At 42.2% G+C, this 19,540-nt stretch overlaps 1 protein-coding gene across 1 annotated transcript in view; it reads left to right on the top strand.

Annotated features, from left to right (window-relative positions):
* Window positions 1–9,929: 9,929 nt before the first annotated feature.
* The window catches only part of AKAP12 (A-kinase anchoring protein 12), a 99,571-nt gene continuing 89,960 nt past the window's right edge, over window positions 9,930–19,540 (top strand). Inside the window, exon 1 of the mRNA XM_033867844.2 lies at window positions 9,930–10,251. Coding sequence (XP_033723735.1) covers window positions 10,084–10,251 — 168 coding nt within the window. The 5' untranslated portion in view covers window positions 9,930–10,083. The remainder of the gene's footprint in view (window positions 10,252–19,540) is intronic.

Raw genomic sequence — 19,540 nt, forward strand, 5'->3', positions numbered from 1 at the left:
ACTGTTATGTAAATGGAGTCATACAGTATATAACTTTGGGGATTGCTGGTTTTCTTTCAGTATAATTCTCTGGAGATTTGTCCAGATTGCGGCACATATGGGGAGTTTATTTCTTTATACTGTTGGGCAGCGTTTCATGGTGTAGACGTACCACAGTTTATTTAACCATTGAATGTGTTAAAGGATGTCTGGGTTGTTTTTCCTTTGGGGCTATTACAAATAAAGCTGCTATAAACACTCATGTACAGGTTTTGGTGTTAACATAAGTCTGTAAAGGTCCAAGGTGCAGTTGCTGCACCATGTGGTAGTTGCCTGTTTCTTTTTTTGTTTGTTTTTAATTTATTTTTGGCTGTGTTGGGTCTTCGTTGCTGCGCGCAGCCTTTCTCTAGTTGTGGCGAGCGGGGGCTACTCCTCATTGCAGTGCGCAGGCTTCTCAATGCGGTGGCTTCTCTTGTTGCGGAGCACCAGCTCTAGGCACGCAGGCTTCAGTGGTTGTGGCGCGTGGGCTCAGTAGTTGTGTCTTGCAGGGTCTAGAGCGCAGGCTCAGTAGTTATGGTGCACGGGCTTAGTTGCTCAGCAGCATGTGGGATCTTCACGGACCAGGGCTCCAACCCGTGTCCCCTGCACTGGCAGGCGGATTCTTAACCACTGCACCACCAGGGAAGCCTGCAAGTTGCACACTTTTTAATGTATTTATTTGCCATCTTTATATCTTCTTTGGTGAAGTCTCTTCAATTCTTTTGCCCATTTTCTAATTGGATTGTTTGGTTTTTTGTGTGTTGGGTTTTGAGAATTCCTTATACAGGTCTTCCTCAACTCACAATAAACTTACATCCCAATAAACCCATGGTAACTTGAAAATATCATTAGTCAAAAGTGCATTTAGGGCTTCCCTGGTGGCGCAATGGTTGAGAGTTCGCCTGCCGATGCAGGAGACACGGGTTCGTGCCCGGGTCTGGGAAGATCCCACATGCCGCGGAGCGGCTGGGCCCGCGAGCCATGGCCACTGAGCCCGAGCGCCCGGAGCCTGTGCTCTGCAACGGGAGAGGCCACAATAGTGAGAGGCCCGCGTACAGCAAAAAAAAAAAAGTGCATTTAATACACTTTACCTACAGAATATCATAGTTTAGTTCTAGTCTAGTCAGTGCAGCTTCCTGCCACTGCCCAGCATCACAAGAGAGGCAGGTACTACGTGTTGCTAGCCTGGGAAAATATTAAAATTCAAAATTTGAAGTACAATTTCTACTGAATGCGTGTCACTTTCGCGCTATCATAGAGTCCAAAAATAGTAAGTCGAACCATCATAAGTTGGTGATATCTGTACATCCATATGCTAGTTCTTTATTGGATACGTGGTTTGCAACTATTTTCCCCCAGTCGGTAGCTTATCTTTTCATTCTCTAACTGGGTTTTATGCAGAGCAAAATCTTTAATTTTGAAGAAGCATAAATTTATCAGTTTTTCTTCTCATGGATCATGCTTTTTGCGGAGGCCTATGTCCCTAAGATTTTCTCCTATTTTGTTTTCTAAAAGTATTACAGTGTTATGTTTTACATTTACGTCCCCGATCCATTTTGAGTTAATTTTTTTAAGTAAGATATGAGCTTTAGGTCAAGGTTAATATTTTTACCTGTGAATGTCCAATTGTTCCAGCATCATTTGTTGAAAAGGGTATTTTCCCTTCACTGAATTGCTTTTGGACCTTTGTAAAAAGTAGGTTGTTCATATTTGGATGGGTTTACTGAAATTGTTACAAAATTATTTTACATTTATTTTAAAAGCATATTATAGCAAGTCAACTTAAAAGAATACAAAAGAAATGTTAGATGAACTTAGCTGCCTTTCTTCAATTTATTCCTAGTTAAGATGTTTATCAGTTCACACTCTGATTATTTTCATGACTAAAGGCATGTGGGTTTTGGCTGACCAAATACTTTTCTATAGTGATTAAATTCTATATTTAAGAGAAAATATTCAACATTTCATAACCTAATGGTTTTCTCCCTAGGAATATGATAAGTAGTATATAATTGAATATAGATAATTTTATATTTATCTGTAACTATATACTGGAATAACCATCTTCTTTGGCATGATTTTAAAAACTAAAGTCTCACTATAAGATATTCCCACTGTAAAACAAAATTCATTATGGCGTGAAACCCTACGTTGGACCCGTTTCAGGTGGATTGATTTTCTTGGAAGGATTAGATTGAATATATGTAATTATGATGATTCCAGAGCATAGACCTTCGCCTCCCGTAATGTCATGTAAAAACTGTGCTAAAAGGAAATTGCTTTTCTCCCACATCCTTGCTTATTACAGTTGACTATTAATTCCCATCAGGAAGCCAGGTGGCATCAAGAAAATCGGTTCAATTTCAAGGCCCTGGAGCAGCGGTTCTCAACCTCTGGCTACACATTAGCATCACCTGGGGAGATTTTTACAATCCCAATACCCATGCTGCACCCTGGACCAATTAAATCAGAATCTCTGGGGTTAGGATGCAGGTATTAGTATTTGTTAAAGCTCCCAGGTTATTCCCGTATGCAGCCAAGTCTGAGAATACTGCTCAATTGTTAGGTCTCTTCTTTTGTTTATTTCTTTATGAAACTTTATATTACTATAATTTATCACTCAATACTGTGAATACAGTGTACTGGGTTGTCATAATATACTATGTGAACTTATATCTTTTAGGTTTCACTCTTCCTTGGATAATTTAAAAATTTCTAACATTCTTTTTATTCTGTTGGCAAGAGTAATACATATTCAATGAAGAAAATTTGGGGAAAAAACAGGCAAGCATAATGAAGGGGTAAAAAATCATTTTAAATTCTATCATCCAGAAAGAATTATTGTAACATTCTAGTTTTTTTTATTAGGCATATACACATACATTAACATATATATATATATATATATATATATACATATATATATATACACATTCACCTTTTATTCTTTCAACGTTGAGATGATATTGAAAATATAGCTTTATATGTTATTTTAGAAATCTCATAAATACATGCAAAAATTAGTATCAATAGCAGAAAGTGTGAAATCAGTATTGGTTTGCAACTGTCATAATTTTTACACTTTCCCACACATTGATCTGGGTCATGGATATAAGCAGGTAAGTCATACCCTTTAATAAGTCATTTTACATTGCTACAAAACAACATATAAGGCGTATGACTATACTTCCCATAATATTTTCCCCCTAAGTTGACAAAGTACTGCTATCATATGTAGTTTTGGAATTATGCCAAAAATGCATCATTACCAGCCAAACTGATGACTATTGTGTAAAGATAATAAAGTTAATTTTTCTTTCTAAATCCTTCAACTACTCAGACTAGAATAAGAATATGAACCAGGAAAAGCATATAAAGTGAATATGTTTATTAAATGTGACTTATTAAATACAGAATGGAATTGCGTTCCTCTAACTCAGACTCAAATGCCAGTTGAATTTTTATTCTCTAGATTTCAGTGGGAGGAGATATGTATGCATATATCATGAGCATATGCCTAAATCTTTGCATTACAAGGGAAAAAACTGATACATATTCACTATTAAATATTTAGGAAAGTCATAAACAACAAAAAAATTTTTTTTCTTTTTGGCCGCACTGCATGGCATGTGGGATCTTAGTTCCCCGATCAGGGATGGAACCCGTGGAAACGAGTTCCACACTTCCCCCTGCAGTGGAAGCGCGGAGTCTTAACCACTGGACTGCCAGGGAAGTAACCCCCTCAACATTTTTTAAAAATAAAAATCGCCTGTAACTACTGTTAGATGCAACAACTCTATATAATTATGAATGCATCTCAGTATAATTATGCTGAGTAACAGAAGTCAGACAAAGAAGAGCATATAGTAGATTATTCCATTTCTATGAATTCCTATAAAATTGTGGAAAATGCAAATTATTCTATAGTGACGGAAAGCAAGTAAACGGCTGCCTGGAAAGGCAAGATGGGGAATGGGAGGGGCTGAACAGAGGGATTACAAGGACGCACAGAAATGTTTTTGGGTGAATGGTTAGGCCTATTAACTTGATTGTGGTGACGATTTCAAGGATGTATACATTTGTCCTAAAACCCATCAAATTGTACACTTTAAATGTGTGCAGGTCCTTCTATGGCAATTATTCCTCCATAAAGCTGTCAAAACAATAAGGGACTGTTGGCAACTTCCAGTCATGGAATTTGTTCTGTAAAGTTTTGCTTGAAATCCTGGATATTGCAGTCACTTACTGGATATTATTTTCACTAACCCATCATTTTTACTCAGGAAAACACCCCATAATTTCACACTCTGAAATAATGAGTGTTTCAAGTTCTCCAACAGAAAGGAAAATTCAAATATTTTACTCATGATTTCTTCCATAGAATTGTCAAAGAGCATAATAACATTCAAAACAACATATCAAGTGATTGTTTCACTTTTCAAAGTTACCATTGACTCTACTACCTCTCCTATAAATACTGCATTTGTAGGAGTGACAGAAGTCATTAAAAAACAAACAAACAAACAAAAAGCAGCTGATAGACTTGAGATCAATCCCAATACAACTGAAATCAATTCAAATACAGAATCTCAGGACAACATCTGAGATTTGGATGGGAGCTCTATAACATGGGATAAGATAGTCAACCTCTCTTCTATACAATTTTAGTAATTCTTTAGATCAAGCATTGGTCTTTTCATTGGGTTCTTAATCACACGCAAAAAATAACTGAAGTATTTTTTAATGTCAGAGACAACATATAACAGATCTAAGATTAAAAATTCATAAAGGTATTCAAGTTAATAGGGGAACATAAAAATCTCTCAATGATTTAAAATGTATGTCTCTATAATGTCTATTTTTCCAGTAAGCAATGTTGACTTATGAAACCAGTTTCCAGCTTTGAAAACCCCCAAGCATTTTTCCTGGCACTTAACTCAATAAAAGTTTGTCGAATTAATAAGTCAAAATATTTTTTTAAATGTTGGATATTTACAGGACCCTTTGAAGAATTTGTGAAGGGATTTGAATTTGTTGCATTATGGTAACTTGATCTGCCCTGGAGTGCAGAAACCTTCCAGATAACTTCAGGCACCTTCCATAAATGTATCCTGAGAAACTCTCCCTCCATATTGGGCACATCATTTACTGTATCTGCGTTCTAGTCACTCCATAATAGGTGGAGAGCAGCCCAACTCTAGAAAAATGAGAAGCCAAAGCTCTATGGGCTTACTGGGGACTACATTTCAATAGTATTCATTTATTTGTTTACATTTAGACACATTTTGAACAAAGTGGTGGGAGCTATGTTAAATCAGTTTTCTGTAAATAATTGCTTCTGGAAAGCCTTCCACAGTAGCTGGAGGGGGAACAAAGGTATATGTATATATACATGACATGAATGAAAGAACTAACTGTCCCCTTCCAACACCCCACCTCCGCAACCCTCAACTCGGCTCCCTCGCTTTGTTACCTTAGAGTAATCTTAGATTTGAGTCAGGAGCCAATTTTAAATCTTGGTAAATGAAATAGATATATGAATAGCAGGCTTTATACTTAAACCCAAAGCAATACATTCCTTAAAAGTTAGAAGAATAATGGTCTTCCCTGGTGGTGCAGTGGTTGAGAGTCTGCTCGCCGGTGCAGGAGATGCGGGTTTGAGCCCCGGTCTGGGAGGATCCCACATGCCACGGAGCGCCTGGGCCCGTGAGCCATGGCCGCTGAGCCTGCGCGTCCGGAGCCTGTGCTCCGCAACTGGAGAGGCCACAGCAGTGAGAGGCCCGCGTACGACAAAAAAAAAAAAAAAAAAAAAAGTTAGAAGAATAATATTTGCCTATATACATAATGTATACTTACCGGAAGATGACCTTTGAACTTAATCTGTATGTTGAACTTTTTCTGTAGTTTCTATACAAATATTGGATTATTAGCTACTCATGAATTGAATAAAGTTGTTAATTTTTCTGGTGTTCTAGTTAATAATCAGCAAATACAGGAGAGGAGAGTAAGAGTTGGGCTCTTAGATAACTTGATGTAAGTAATTGCTTCAGAAAAAAAGTAGACTTTTTATTTAGGGAAAACAAGTGATAAGTGGTAGTTTCAAGGGTGAAGAGTTGCCAGTTTTAAGTGAAATTGTCTGAAGGTAATCAAGAGAATGAATCCGTGGGAGAGTGTTGGTTTTAGATTCTGTTTTAATCACTATAGTTATTATTGTGCTTTCAAGGGGTTGTATTAACATATGTGAATTATTTTCAAACATATTTGAAAATGCTTTGTATGCACAAGATGCCCAGCTATGACTCTAAATTTTATTGGCAAATCTCACGTGACCTGCCTTTCTGGAGAAGTAAGCATTAGACATATAAGTTCAGCCTGCTATATGGGCAATGTGTATTTGTTTCTGAGAAATCTCTGTTTTTATGAGAGCATTAACTCTCTCAGGGAAACGACTCTACCACTAACTGCCCCATGGGAGAAGATGTGCGGGGACACCTGCGTCCTGCTATTTGGAAGAGAAAGGGCTGCTGGTGAGAAATCGGGATAACTGACAGCCTTGGACTGAGAAGTGGAAAACAGAGAACAGCTGCCTTCCTCTCCATCGCTGACACTGATGCAAGCAATTCTGAAGGTGTCTCTAAAACTCTGGAAAAGAAAACCTTGATCAGGCTTCCCTGGTGGCGCAGTGGTTAAGAATCCACCTGCCAAACCAGGGGACATGGGTTCGAGCCCTGGTCTGGGAAGATCTCACATGCTGCGGAGCAACTAAGCCCGTGTGCCACAACTACTGAGCTCGTGAGCCACAACTACTGAAGCCTGTGTTCCATAACAAGAGAAGCCACCACAATGAGGAGCCTGCACACAGCAACGAAGACCCAAGGCAGCCAAAAATAAATAAATGAATTTATTTTTTTAAAAATCTTGTAATAACTTATAATGGAAAAGAATCTAAAAAAGTATATATATACATAGCTGAATCACTTTGCTGTACACCTGAAACTAACATATCACAACATTGTAAATCAACTATATTTCAATAAAAATTAAAAAACAACAAAGCTGAATGCATGATCTGATAAAGAAATATTTTTAAGAAAGAATGAAGCATCTTAAAAAAATAAAGAGTAATTCCACAGTCTCTGAGTAAGATGGAAAGGATTCTTTGGTCAGTCTAAAAATCAAAGATACTTAATGTGTGTGTTTGTGTGAATCTACAAAGCAGCCTGTTATCCTTAATACCTCCTTATCATGGTGCTGTTTCAGGAAGAATAGGGAGTACTAGAACATGCACATTTCTTTTTTTTTTTAAATTTAGTTTTAATTTATTTTATTTTTGGCTGCATTGGGTCTTCGTTGCTGCGTGCAGGCTTTCTCTAGTTGCAGCGAGCAGGGGTTACTCTTTGTTGCAGTGCGCAGGCTTCTCATTTCCGTGGCTTCTCGTATTGCCGAGCAGGGCTCTAGGTGCACAGGTTTCAGTAGCTGTGGCATGCGGGCTCAGTAGTTGTGGCTCACAGGCTCTAGAGCTCAGGCTCAGTAGTTGTGGTACACGGGCTTAGTTGCTCCACGGCACGTGGGATCTTCCCGGACCAGGGCCCGAACCCGTGTCCCCTGCATTGGCAGGCAGATTCTTAACCACTGTGCCACCAGGGAAGCCCACATGCACATTTCTTAAAGTAAGACTTTGCAATTAAAAAATAAGTATCTGAGCATTTCACACTGAAAAATAAACACAAAGCAAGCAATTGCTAATCTAATCAGACATTGGCACTGTCTTCTTCAGCATGCGAGTGTACACTGCCAGCTTGAAATCTTTGACCTTGCAATCTCTTCTGAAAATTCAAAGGCTAGTGTGATGTGAAAAGCTTTAAGAATTTCCCAAGAACTGAATAAATATAATCTCACAGAATGGGGAATTTTGAAAGTATTTGTACTACTTAATGGTACATTTTCATATGTGCTGAGGTTAGTCATTCTCAAATAGGTTTTTTTTTGTTTTTTTTTTTAGCGCTACGCGGGCCTCTCACTGTTGTGGCCTCTCCCGTTGCGGAGCACAGGCTCCGGACGCGCAGGCTCAGCGGTCATGGCTCACACGCCCAGCCGCTCCGCGGCATGTGGGATCTTTCCGGACCGGGGCACGAACCCGTGTCCCCTGCATCGGCAGGTGGACTCTCAACCACTGCGCCACCAGGGAAGCCCCTCAAATAGGTTTTAACAGCGTTGTTTTGCTCTTAACATCCCAGGTGAGGTCTAAACGCCACTTTTCACTGACATCCCTGAGAAGAAGAGAGAACATATTCCAAGCTTCCCACAGAATGGGAGTGAAATGTTGCCCAGTGGTTGGCCAGGGAGGAATCTGTCTTCCATGTACCGGCTCTGAAGCCTTGAAGGCCTGATTTAACCTCTCCGGGCCTACTTTCCCCCACTCCATTGGTAAAATGAGAACAATAGGATCAGCATGGCAGTATTGCTGTAAGGATGAAATGGGATTATACACACAAAGTGTATTCACAATGTCTGGTACTGAGTAAGTACTCAAATGTTTCCGAAATATTTAAGTCAAAATGGGGGAAATGCTTAAAACTTCGGAAAACCAACCATTTTCCAAATATACTGCTTCTTAAGGGATAGATTCCAGAGAAGGTGGCCGTCCTGTACTCCTTTCAAATAAAAATGATAAATTCAGAAAAATTTTATGCTGGATAACTAAGCTATGGTTCCCAAGGAGCCCTTTTACCACATGCAATTAGTTGGGCACAAATATCCTGGTGCTGAACTATTGTTTACACCAGTTCTCTACTAGATTGTCCTAAATCTGGGTATGGGATATTTATCTGGCATCTAGTGGCAATATTCCAAAAGTTTCTTCATTTTTAATGAGCTTCTGTTTGTGAAAACTAAGGCGCTTAGTTGTCGGTTAAAACTGGGATAATTTTTCTTTCAGCCCCACTACCTTCATGCTTACGTCCAGATAATTCAGCTAACATTTTAATTTAGTTCGAGTATATAGTGACTGCCTGCTATGTTCATATGACAAGTATTATATTCAAGAGTATGAAGGGACAGAATGCAAGCCACTTAGGCAGTTATTATTGAAAGCCCTTATCTATGGAGAAATACTGACAGCAAACGACGAGCAGATCCATGTCATCCTGTTTCAGCGGTGGCGTGAGGGAGAGGTGGCCTGGACCTCCAGCATCAGGCCCTTAAGGACAGGCACATTTCCAGTAACAGGCTCCATTCCCCAGGTTCCCCGGGGAATGAGGGCAGCCGGTGTTGCCCACGGCATCGCCTGATATCACTTGTTCCGGGTGATAGGAGAGCGTGGGGCTGCCTGGGCCACCTCATCCGTGGTCTGACTGCATTAACCTCTCGGTTCCCGGCTCCTGCCACGTGAGGTGTCCTAATATGGTCAGACTCCGCAGGAGCCCAGGAGCGCTTGCCTTTCTCCTGCTAATGGGGAGGAAGCAAACACTCTGAAGGTAAGCAAACGGGGATCTGGGTTCGCCTCTGGGCCAGCTGAAAGTGGGCTGCAGCAGAAGCCCTGCCTCGGGTCATCAATCATTTAATAAACCCCCAGCGAATCCGATCTCCTCGGGGGGCTTTCTGCCCTGCCCTCTTTCTCGCCCTCCCCTCCCCTTCGTGGAGGCAGCCCTGGGTGGTGGTCCCCCAGCTCCTGTCCCCGTACAGGAACGGGAGGGGTCCTAGGGGTCGGGGTGGGCGGCTCGCCTGGCCCTTGGCTCGAGGCTCTGGCCGCTCCTCGGGTCCTAGCAGCCTAGCAGGAGATGCTGCTGCAAGGCGTGTCTGGGGCTGTGCTCATGTGATGAAGCGAGGGAAAAACAAGGGGGAGGAGGAGGAGGCAAAGAGGTGGCTTTTTTTTTTTTCTTTTAAGGAGTTTGCAGCGAGCGCGTCTCCTTCATTCGCTGTCTGGGCGGGTTCGGAGGAGGACGACGGGAGAGGAAGGCGCTCCTGAGACCTCGCGGGCGCACGGCTCCTGGCTCTTCTCCCCGTCCCTGCTATTTGGGGAAGGCGTAACCCGGCTGCTGGGCGCGGGAGAACCGCAGACAAGCCATGGGCGCCGGGAGCTCCACCGAACAGAGGAGCCCGGAGCAGCCGGAGGCGGGGAGCGCGACGCCGGCCGAGCCCGAGCCCGAGCCCAGCGGCGGAGGCTCTGCGGCGGAGGCGGCGCCCGGATCGTCGGCGGACGCGACCATCGCCGCTGCGGACCCCGCCACCAAGGTACCGGCGCGCGGAGCCACCTGCCCCGGGGTGGCGGAGGGTGGGGTGTGTGTGTGGGTGTGTGTGGGGGGGTCCCTTGATCTCCGCCTGCGATAACTTCCCGGCCGGTCCAGCCCATCTGGAAACTCGGGAGCATGAATCCCTCTTTCTAGGCTTTTCAGGGTCCTTAGCTCCGGGGCGGGACCACAGCAGCGGCGAGCGCGGCGAGGGGCTTGCATCTTTGTAGTGGGTCTCCAGGGGTGGCGACTGCGCCATCCGCAGTAATAAAACCCGCCGGCTGCCCGCCGCTAACTGAGCCTTTCTCCACGCTCTTCCGGTGGGAGCGACCCAGCCCGATACCGGCGAGCTGCTTGGGGGAGTCCGCGGAGAACTGACCCCCGAGCCGAGCGTGTCGAGCCCCCGCCCCGCTATCTCCCCAAGCGGAAAGTCCGCTGTTGGGCCCTGACGCGTGTTGCAGCCTGGCGAGCCCTCCACCCATGGGTTCCCCGCAGCGCACCGTCCGTGATATCAGCTGTGTCTGGAGAGACCCGGGTTTGGTACCCAGTCCTCCTGAGGCAGCGGCTCGAGCAGACACCGCCTTCCTGATGCAGAGAAAGCCTGGGGTGTAGCTCGCTCGGAGCCAAAGAAAATCTGAGCCGACGCTGCATTTCCAAAAGGAATGACAGGTTTCGCAAACACGGCGGCGTCCTCCTTTTTGCTCAGTTCATTGCACTCAGTTGGATAAACAAATACTGGAGGAGTAGTTAGAAGTTCTCAAATGCGGTCAGAGGCGTAAGCCAGCATTCCCTCTACTCTGGTCTCTGGAGGCAGTGCTGAACCTCCTAGACATTTTGCATTTTATAGTCGTAGTCTTCAAGGCTGAAATATTTCTTCTTGGCGACTACAGTCGCCAAGATTGTGACTTGTTCAGATCGTTGTCTTTTAGATCTATTTTCCAGCATCTATGTTCCTTAGCCAGGCTTCACCCAACCCTTTTTGTGATATTTTTATAGAAGATGTGGATAACCACATTTAATACTTAAAAGGAAAAAAGAAAACCCGTTGTGTCAAATTTGAGGGTATACGGAGTACATGAGGACCTTTAGGAGTTATCTCAGGAAGTATAGATGTTTACAGTGCAGGGGGGAAAAAAACAACCCTGAAATCTAGGTAAAAATCACAGAATTATATGACCTAATCGCCTTGACCTTTTAGCTGTCTTAGTTTAGTTTGGGCTGAGAGACCGCTCTTAACTAGATTACCTCTAGTCGTTAACATAACTACTTGTACTAGAGCTGTAGGTGCTCACAGGTACCAACTGTGCCTGGAATGCTTAGATTTTCTGAGATGCCTAAGAAATGTACTATCCTTTTGAGATCTCAGTTAGGTTTTAATATTTACTGTACATCACTTTTTGATGCCAACTACTGTCAAAATGGCTGTATAACCAGTATTTAGAGTCCAGTAATGAAAGCAATTTTAAGGTGTCGTTGCTAAAAGCTTGCAGTTGGGGAATATCTTTTTCCCTGGCTTTTACCAGTCCTTCAGGTCTTATCAACAGTTCACCCTGAGATATGGTACTGATTCCCTTCGCAATAACTTCAGTGTGTTCATTTAAAATATTCCCTCCTTTCTGTTCTCTTTATCTTTCTTCCATAACCTTATCCTCCCTTTTTCTTAGTCACCACCATCTTGAAACAGCCAGATGACCTCCTTTAAAAAATTACCTAAATGACATCCGGAATATCATTGAACTTTTTGGCCTACGGCCCAGTTATCAATTTGGAGACAAATCAATAAACTTACATGTATCCTTAGAAAGTATGTAGTTTTTCATTTCAACTAGCAACATTTATTTCTCAGGTTTTGAAGACCTAAGTCTTTTCACAAGGATGGTCTAATTAAGAACGATTCCGCACATAGCTTTTGCCTCCCCTCCTTGCCCTGTTCAGCCCCAGTTCTTGACCTCTGAGTAATCTCATCTGCCATTCTAGGTTCCCACAGCACCACGGACCCTTCTTTCCAGCAGTTTCCATATTTGTGGGTTTAGTGACTTGTGTTCTTCTGGCTGTTCTGAATGCTCCACAAGGGCAGGGACCATATCTGGTTTGGCTCATAACAGGTGTTGCCCCATGTGTGACATGTGTGGCTGGCCAGGAGGATGAGGCTGGCTCCCTGATTTTGATTGCAGATGGTCAAGTTGGGGAACACCTTGGCCCATCTACTTGTTCTTTGACTTTCTCATCATGATCTGTGTCACTTATCAGATAGTGACTAAGTCAAAGTGAGTCTGGTTATTCACAGACCAGGTGAATATCTAGCAAGAAACTAAGATTTGGGGACTCTGATTTCTGTTTCTTTAGAAGGGCTTTTTACCGTTGCAATTTCAAATTGCCTTTAATCTCAGATAGACAAATGCATTATAAATGCAGGTTACTCAGAGGAGACCACTTCATACATTGGATTAGTGATGAATTACATCTTGAGCTTTTTTGATTGGGTCTGTGGACATTTGGGGAGGTTTAGACTAATGCTTCCCTCCTCCCCCCAGTAGAATGCTGATCATTAATTAAAGGCTGTTAGATTTTTTTTCCCTGTTGGTAAAACTTGATTACTGAAGCCTCACAGTTTAGATGCACTGAGACAAGTCCTGGTTTTATCTGTGATGTATTTTAATGGAAATGGAAGGAGTCTTATCTTCCAGTCAATCTTTTACAATCTTTGTATGTTAATTCTGAAGGGAAATGGCTTGATCAGTTATTTTCCAGGTTTAATTTTGAGAGTTTGCCATTTTGGCCACTGCAGGGTGCAGGAAGATTAGAGCACCTGAACACAGGTGGTAAGCAAAGCCTCGTGGTATTCCTCAGTCATCTGCTTTTAAACATTTGAAGTCATCTGCTTTTAAAAGCTGAAAAGCCTGTTTTCACTCAGGTAGCAGTGTAGGGTGGGGTGGCCAGTGACAAACTTCCCTATCTCTGGCAAATCTTGATTTCTGGAGCCAAGCTTCAGGCTAAATCTGAACAATCCCAATCCTCTAAATTAGCCTTTCTGTCTTTTCTGTTCAGTGACTCAGAGCTAGAAATGGAACAGTTCTCAGTTGCAGCAGTGTGAGGCCTGGGTCCCCGGCAGGTGGGGAGACTGGGACCCTTGTCAGTCTTTCAAGCTGTGATTCCATTTGGTTATAAGAGCTGTGACTCAAACAGATGTATTCATATAGAAGAATCCACCGTCCCGATGAATAAAGTTGAGGACGCCCTTACCTTTTGTGCATTAAAACAGACAATTGATTTGGCCAGCTGCATTTCATAATTCCTCTCCCAACACAAGGTATGTGCTGTTTCCCATTTACCCTGTGTTTACAAAATAGGAATGGAGATGGCTGTAATGTGATTGCCACCAGTTTTACACTAGAAGGGCCAGAATTTAAGATGATTTCGAGAGAATTATATGTTAACAGAGTGGGTTTTTGTGTGTGTGACTACCTGTATTCATATGGCTTTCCCTCAGATTATAAGAGGTACTACTTTCTGATTAGAACACAGTCTAGAAATTGGAGCTGTGGGTGTGAAGATGGTCGTTTAGGGTACCGATAACCTGTGGGGACTGCAGTGCCTTCCCTTTAATCCATTATAGCCTTTTAAGCTCTTAGATTTGTGAGATCAGTGAAGATTTCCACTTAAAATACTTCCCTTGGTGAGGAAAAGGCCCCAAACATGCGTCCTCTTTGAATTTGCTGTGCCTTGACTAATCTCTGTGCCGGGATAGCTTTAAACTACATTAAAAGGATGATTCCAGCTTGGTATCTTACAGGATAATTAATAAAATGGAAATAAAATGTTTTGTTTTAAAAGGTACAAAGGGGACTTCCCTGGTGGTCCAGTGGTCAAGAATCCACCTTCCAATGCAGGGGACGCGAGTTCAATCCCTGGTTGGAGAACTAAGATCCCACATGCCGCAGGGCAACTAAGCCCACACACTGCAACTAAGACCCTACACAGCCAAATAAATAAATAAATGGTTTTTTTTTAATGAAAGAAAAATAAAATAAAAGGCACTAAGAAATGGTTTCTTTTTCTTTACCAGTTTTAACACCTGTTCAGTGTTACAGGAATATCAATGAAAAGAAAATCCAGCTAAATGGTGCTCGTCCTTGGCCTCTATAATTTTTACTGCTGTAGTCATTCATGAAGTGAGAAATTAGAATTTACAGCACTTAGCGTTGTGAGAAAAATATATCAGTACTTTTATCACATGAAAAATATAAAACTAAGGGCTTCCCTGGTGGCGCAGTAGTTGAGAGTCCACCTGCTGATGCAGGGGACACGGGTTCGTGTCCCGGTCCGGGAAGATACCACATGCTGCGGAGTGGCTGGGCCCGTGAGCCATGGCTGCTGAGCCTGTGCTCCGCAACGGGAGAGGCTACAACAGTGAGAGGCCGGCATACCGCAAAAAAAAAAAATATATATATATATATAAAACTAAAACTTCTTGAAGCCAATTCTTAGTTCTCTTATAACCTAAAAAATTATAATTTAGAAGAAGTTTCATTTTAAAATAATACAATAGAAAAATATGGAAAAAGCTGGGTTTGGGAGGGAGATGCATTATGTCTTGTAAATAGGCGAGCTTACTTTCCTTTTTTAAAAATTTATTCTATTTACATTTATTTTTGTCTGCATTGGGTCTTCGTTGCTGCACGCGGGCGGGTGGGCGGGGGCTACTCTTCGTTGTGGTGCGCGGGCTTCTCTTGTTGCGGAGCACGGGCTCTAGGCGCGCGGGCTTCAGTAGTTGTGCCATGCGGGCTCAGTAGTTGTGGCTCACGGGCTCTAGAGCGCAGGCTCCGTAGTTGTGGCGCTCGGGCTTAGTTGCTCCGCAGTATGTGGTATCTTGCCGGACCAGGGCTGGAACCCCTGTCCCTTGCATTGACAGGTGGGTTCTTAACCACTGCGCCACCAGGGAAGCCCAGCAAGCTTATTTTCAATAAATTCTTTAAAAATCTATAATTATAATTATTTGTCTTGTCTGTTTAGATTTGGGGCTATTTTCCTGTAAGTTAGCACCTTATTAGAGAATGGGTATGGGTTTTATACCTATGTTCTTACTTGTTAGTACATCTAATAAAAGGATTAAGGTGAAGATATTAATCTGTAATAATTTTGATTATATATACATTTTTATTTCTTATTGTGAATAATTAAGTTTACTTATTTAAACCTGACTGTAGACCTGACATCATCATTCTTGAATAATAAAGGCTTTATAAAAGGATGATCAAAAGCACTTGCTTACTCTTATTAAAATGATTTTTATTTAAAGTCATAGCAAACAGGATTCATTTAATGTTTATTTTTCTAAAAACGTTAATGGTTGAGAACCTTAATTTGTAGAGTATGGTAAAAAGGGAAAGCCTCGTGTTCCTCCCCACCCCTTAAAGTACTCACTGTTAACAATAGTTTGAAATCAATGTTGGTTGTTTCTAGCATATTCTTTTAAAACCTTTATGCATGTGCAAGTATATAGATAAGAATAGCTCTATCTTTTGCTTTCAACAAATAAGATCATAACATATATTCTGAAACTTTAGAGTTTGGATATCTTTTCATATCAGGACATAAAGATCTACCCTCATTCTTATTGGCTACATAAATTTCTCATTTATGGATTGAAGTACCATAATGATTTAAGCAATCCCCCTGTGTTTATATTTAGGTTTTCCTAGTCTTTTGTTATATTAAATTGGCACAGGGAATATCCTAGTTCAGACATCTTTGTATGTGTGCGAATGTATCTCTAGGATATATTTCTGGAAGTGGAATTGCTGGATCACAGGATTTACATGCATTTAAAATTTTGATAGTCCTTGCTAAATTTACTTTCCAAAGAGATTCATCCACTTTGTATCCCTACCCTGTGGAGAGCAGCGCTCACTTTCCCTTGCCCTTGCCTCAGTGGATAGAAGATTTTTCTGGTATTTGCCAATCTGTACCTCAGTTGGCACCTCAGTTTCCTCGATGCATTTTTAATTATGAAGTTGGGTGCCCTGTCAGGTATATTGACCATATGTTTTTTTTCTGTGCACCACTCCATCAGGAACTGGACTGGCTTTTAGAGCATTAAAGCGTATAGTTTATTTTATTGTTAGTTAACTTTAAAAGACTTTTTCCCCTCCAGACATTAATCAAAATTGGGGAAAAGCAAGTTTAGAGTAAAAAGGGGGCTGAGGTATTTTTCCCTTTCCTTCCCAAATTAGCAAACTGTCTTTAATTTTATTTGCTTGGATTGACTTTGCAATGACCTACTTCTTTAGCTATCAGTTTAAAAATTTCTCCTCTGGGAACAATCTAAAATCATCCAGTTGCCAGAAATTTCTTCATACATCTGATCCATGAAATGTTGGAATCAGGGATTGTGGGCAGAAATCCACCTCCTGGGAAAACAGTAGTCCCCTCCCCTGGGTGCTGTTCTCAGTTCTCATAACAAATGACAGCCTGGCTCTGTTAACTGGAATAAATGTGTTTTCCCAGGAAAACGTAGGTGTTCAAAGCACTGGAAACTACAGGGTCTTTCCCAGACACTGTTAGGCTTCTCTTAATACAAGTATTCATTCAAGTTCAAAGATTTTCATCTTCCCTACAGTTTCTTCATGATGTTATGTAAATGAGATAAGCCAACTTTTAAGAAGGGGAGATAACTATAAATCATTGGCAGATCTTCTGTCCGTCATATGCAGACATTGCAAATTGTGGAGTTTGGAGAGATTAGATTTTCTGTGGTTCCCAAACCTGGTTGTGCAGTTGAGTCACCTGGGGAGCTTTTTAAAGACACCGCTGGGCCCCCTTCTAGATTATTCAGTCAGAATCCCAGGCCACCCCAGCGTCTGAGATTCTGTAGCCTTGATGCTCATCAGGGATCCTAATTTGCCTAGTTAGGCCACTATTGCCTGGAGGAAGCGGTTTGGGGTGTAGACTTGGGCGAGGCATTCAGAGGTAACAGCAGCACAGACTGATTGACATTGGTGCTTGTGTGGGTGGGAGGGAGGGTTTCAGATGATGCTAGAAGAATTAGGTGTTTCCCCTCCTCACAACAAAGGAGAAAATAAACAGAAACATTTCCTACATAATTTCCCTCCTTTATTCTACTGCCTTTTTTTTTTTTTGGCTACACTGGCTCTTCGTTGCTGCACGCGGGCTTTCTCTAGTTGAGGAGAGCAGGGGCTACTCTTCGTTCTGGTGCGCCGGCTTCTCCCTGCGGTGGCTTCTCTTGTTGCGGAGCACGGGCTCTAGGTGCGAGGGCTTCAGTAGCTGTGGCTCACGGGCTCAGTAGTTGTGGCGCATGGGTGTAGTTGCTCCGCGGCATGTGGGATCTTCCCGGACCAGGACTCGAACCCATGTCCCCTGCATTGGCAGGCGGATTCTTAACCACTGCGCCACCAGAGAAGTCCCTATTCTACTCTCTTGAAACCAAGTGTGCTGCTAGTAGAGACTTTTTCTTAATGGAATGTGCTCTTCAGGGTAAATAGGTGTGGAATCAAATGCTCTCATCGTTTCTGAGCCAGGAGCTACTTGTCAAAGTTCACTTTTCGTTCCCACCTGATTGCCTCTTAATCCTCAACCCTCATTTATCAATTTAAAACGTCACTTGTGTTGGGTAAGTAGACAGTAGCTGATGGCTTAGTTTATGGCCTTTGGCTGGTCCGAAAATCCGTGAAGAAATCTTAACACCTAACCAAGTTGCTGAAGGTCAGAAGAGGGGGCTGTCTAAAAAAAATTTTTTTTAATTAAAAAAAAAAAGAGGAAGAGGGCTGTGTGGCTTTGCCCACCACTTGATTTCATTCACATTTCTTTACTGGCTCCTGTACTCCAGGAACTGGGGATTGAAGAAGAGAGAAATCCAAGAGCTCGGTGCTAAAAAGAAGGTTAAAGTGTTCCCAGTGCACTAAAATGTATTATTTTCTGTCTAGAGGGAGAAATTTAATTCATTTTCCATACTGGTTGCCTGTTCCAGTACCATTGACTAAATAGTCCCTCCGGTTAAAACTCGAGTTTCCGTATGCATATATGTTTATTGATTTCTTTTTACTTAAAAAGTTTTTCCTACTCTTTATTTGTACACGTAGTTAAAAGCATTAACAGAGTGGCTAAAAATGTAATCGATTCTAATGGCAGACCCTTGGTTTAAAATACTTTTATATTCACATCTCTGGACTCACCTCTGTCTTGTGGCTATCGTAAGTTTATACACACATAAATATAAAAAAGTGGGGAGCCTGTGTTGTCTTCAGAAGTGAATTTATTTTCTTGGCATGTGATAACATTATGCATTAAAAATAGTCACTCAAGTATTTCCTAACCACTTAGCCTATGAAAGGCCCTGGTCTAGATGCTTCCTGAGGTAAATTACACACAGCATTATCCTTGAGCACCTCAGGATCTAGCTGAAGTATTGGATCCCTCTAGAGGAAAAGATTCAATAAGAAAGATTCAAATAAGTTGGGTAGACAATAGAAGAATTGCCATTAGTTGGTACATGTCTATTCAGTGAATTGTCCAGATAACTGATGTACAAAGAAAAGAAGATCTTGGCAAGTGTTGCAGGCAGATAAAGACCGTTAGTCGGGAGGCCAGGAGGTACAGGGCATATGAAAGAGCTGAATGTTGTAAGAGGATAATGGGAAGATGCCGATAGAATTGCAGCCAATCATGGTAAGAGCTGCACAGGCACCAGAGAGCCAGTGAAGTGAAGACTTCCGATAAAAAACAAAGCAAAGAGGCAGACCCTCTCACACTCGGCAGAGAGGACACCCCTAGGAGCTTGGGGGGCAGATATTAGCCCATGCGGTGGGATGGGTATAGGGTGTAGGCTCGGCACAGGGGCAGCCAAAAACAATTGAGGTTTCAAGACTTGGAATACGGAGTGCCTCAGTTTCTCCAGTAGACAAGGACGTTCCCCTCAGGATGTCGGTTTCAGTTGTCTATTGCTGTGTAACCAACTGTGCCAACCAACTGCTCAAACCGATAGTATCTTTAGAAGAGAGAACATCACTTGATAGTAACAGCTTGGGATTTTTTTTTTTTTAATGTAAAGAAGAGGTTTGCAGCAGAGTCTAGGGAATGACAGAGGGCATCCATGAGATCAATAGGGTTTCTCTAAGTAGTGATGTGCTCAGAGCCCAGATCACTGGCACTGTGAGCAATCCAGGCTTGCAGAGTCGGGGGCACAGGGAAAGATTAAATATCACAGGATAAGAGATGATGACACCGAAGGGGCTGAGAGTGGCGGCTGGGGAGAAGGTGGAACCAACAGTGAATAT

This window comes from Tursiops truncatus, chromosome 12 (assembly GCF_011762595.2).
Source record: "Tursiops truncatus isolate mTurTru1 chromosome 12, mTurTru1.mat.Y, whole genome shotgun sequence".
NCBI lineage: Eukaryota > Metazoa > Chordata > Mammalia > Artiodactyla > Delphinidae > Tursiops > Tursiops truncatus.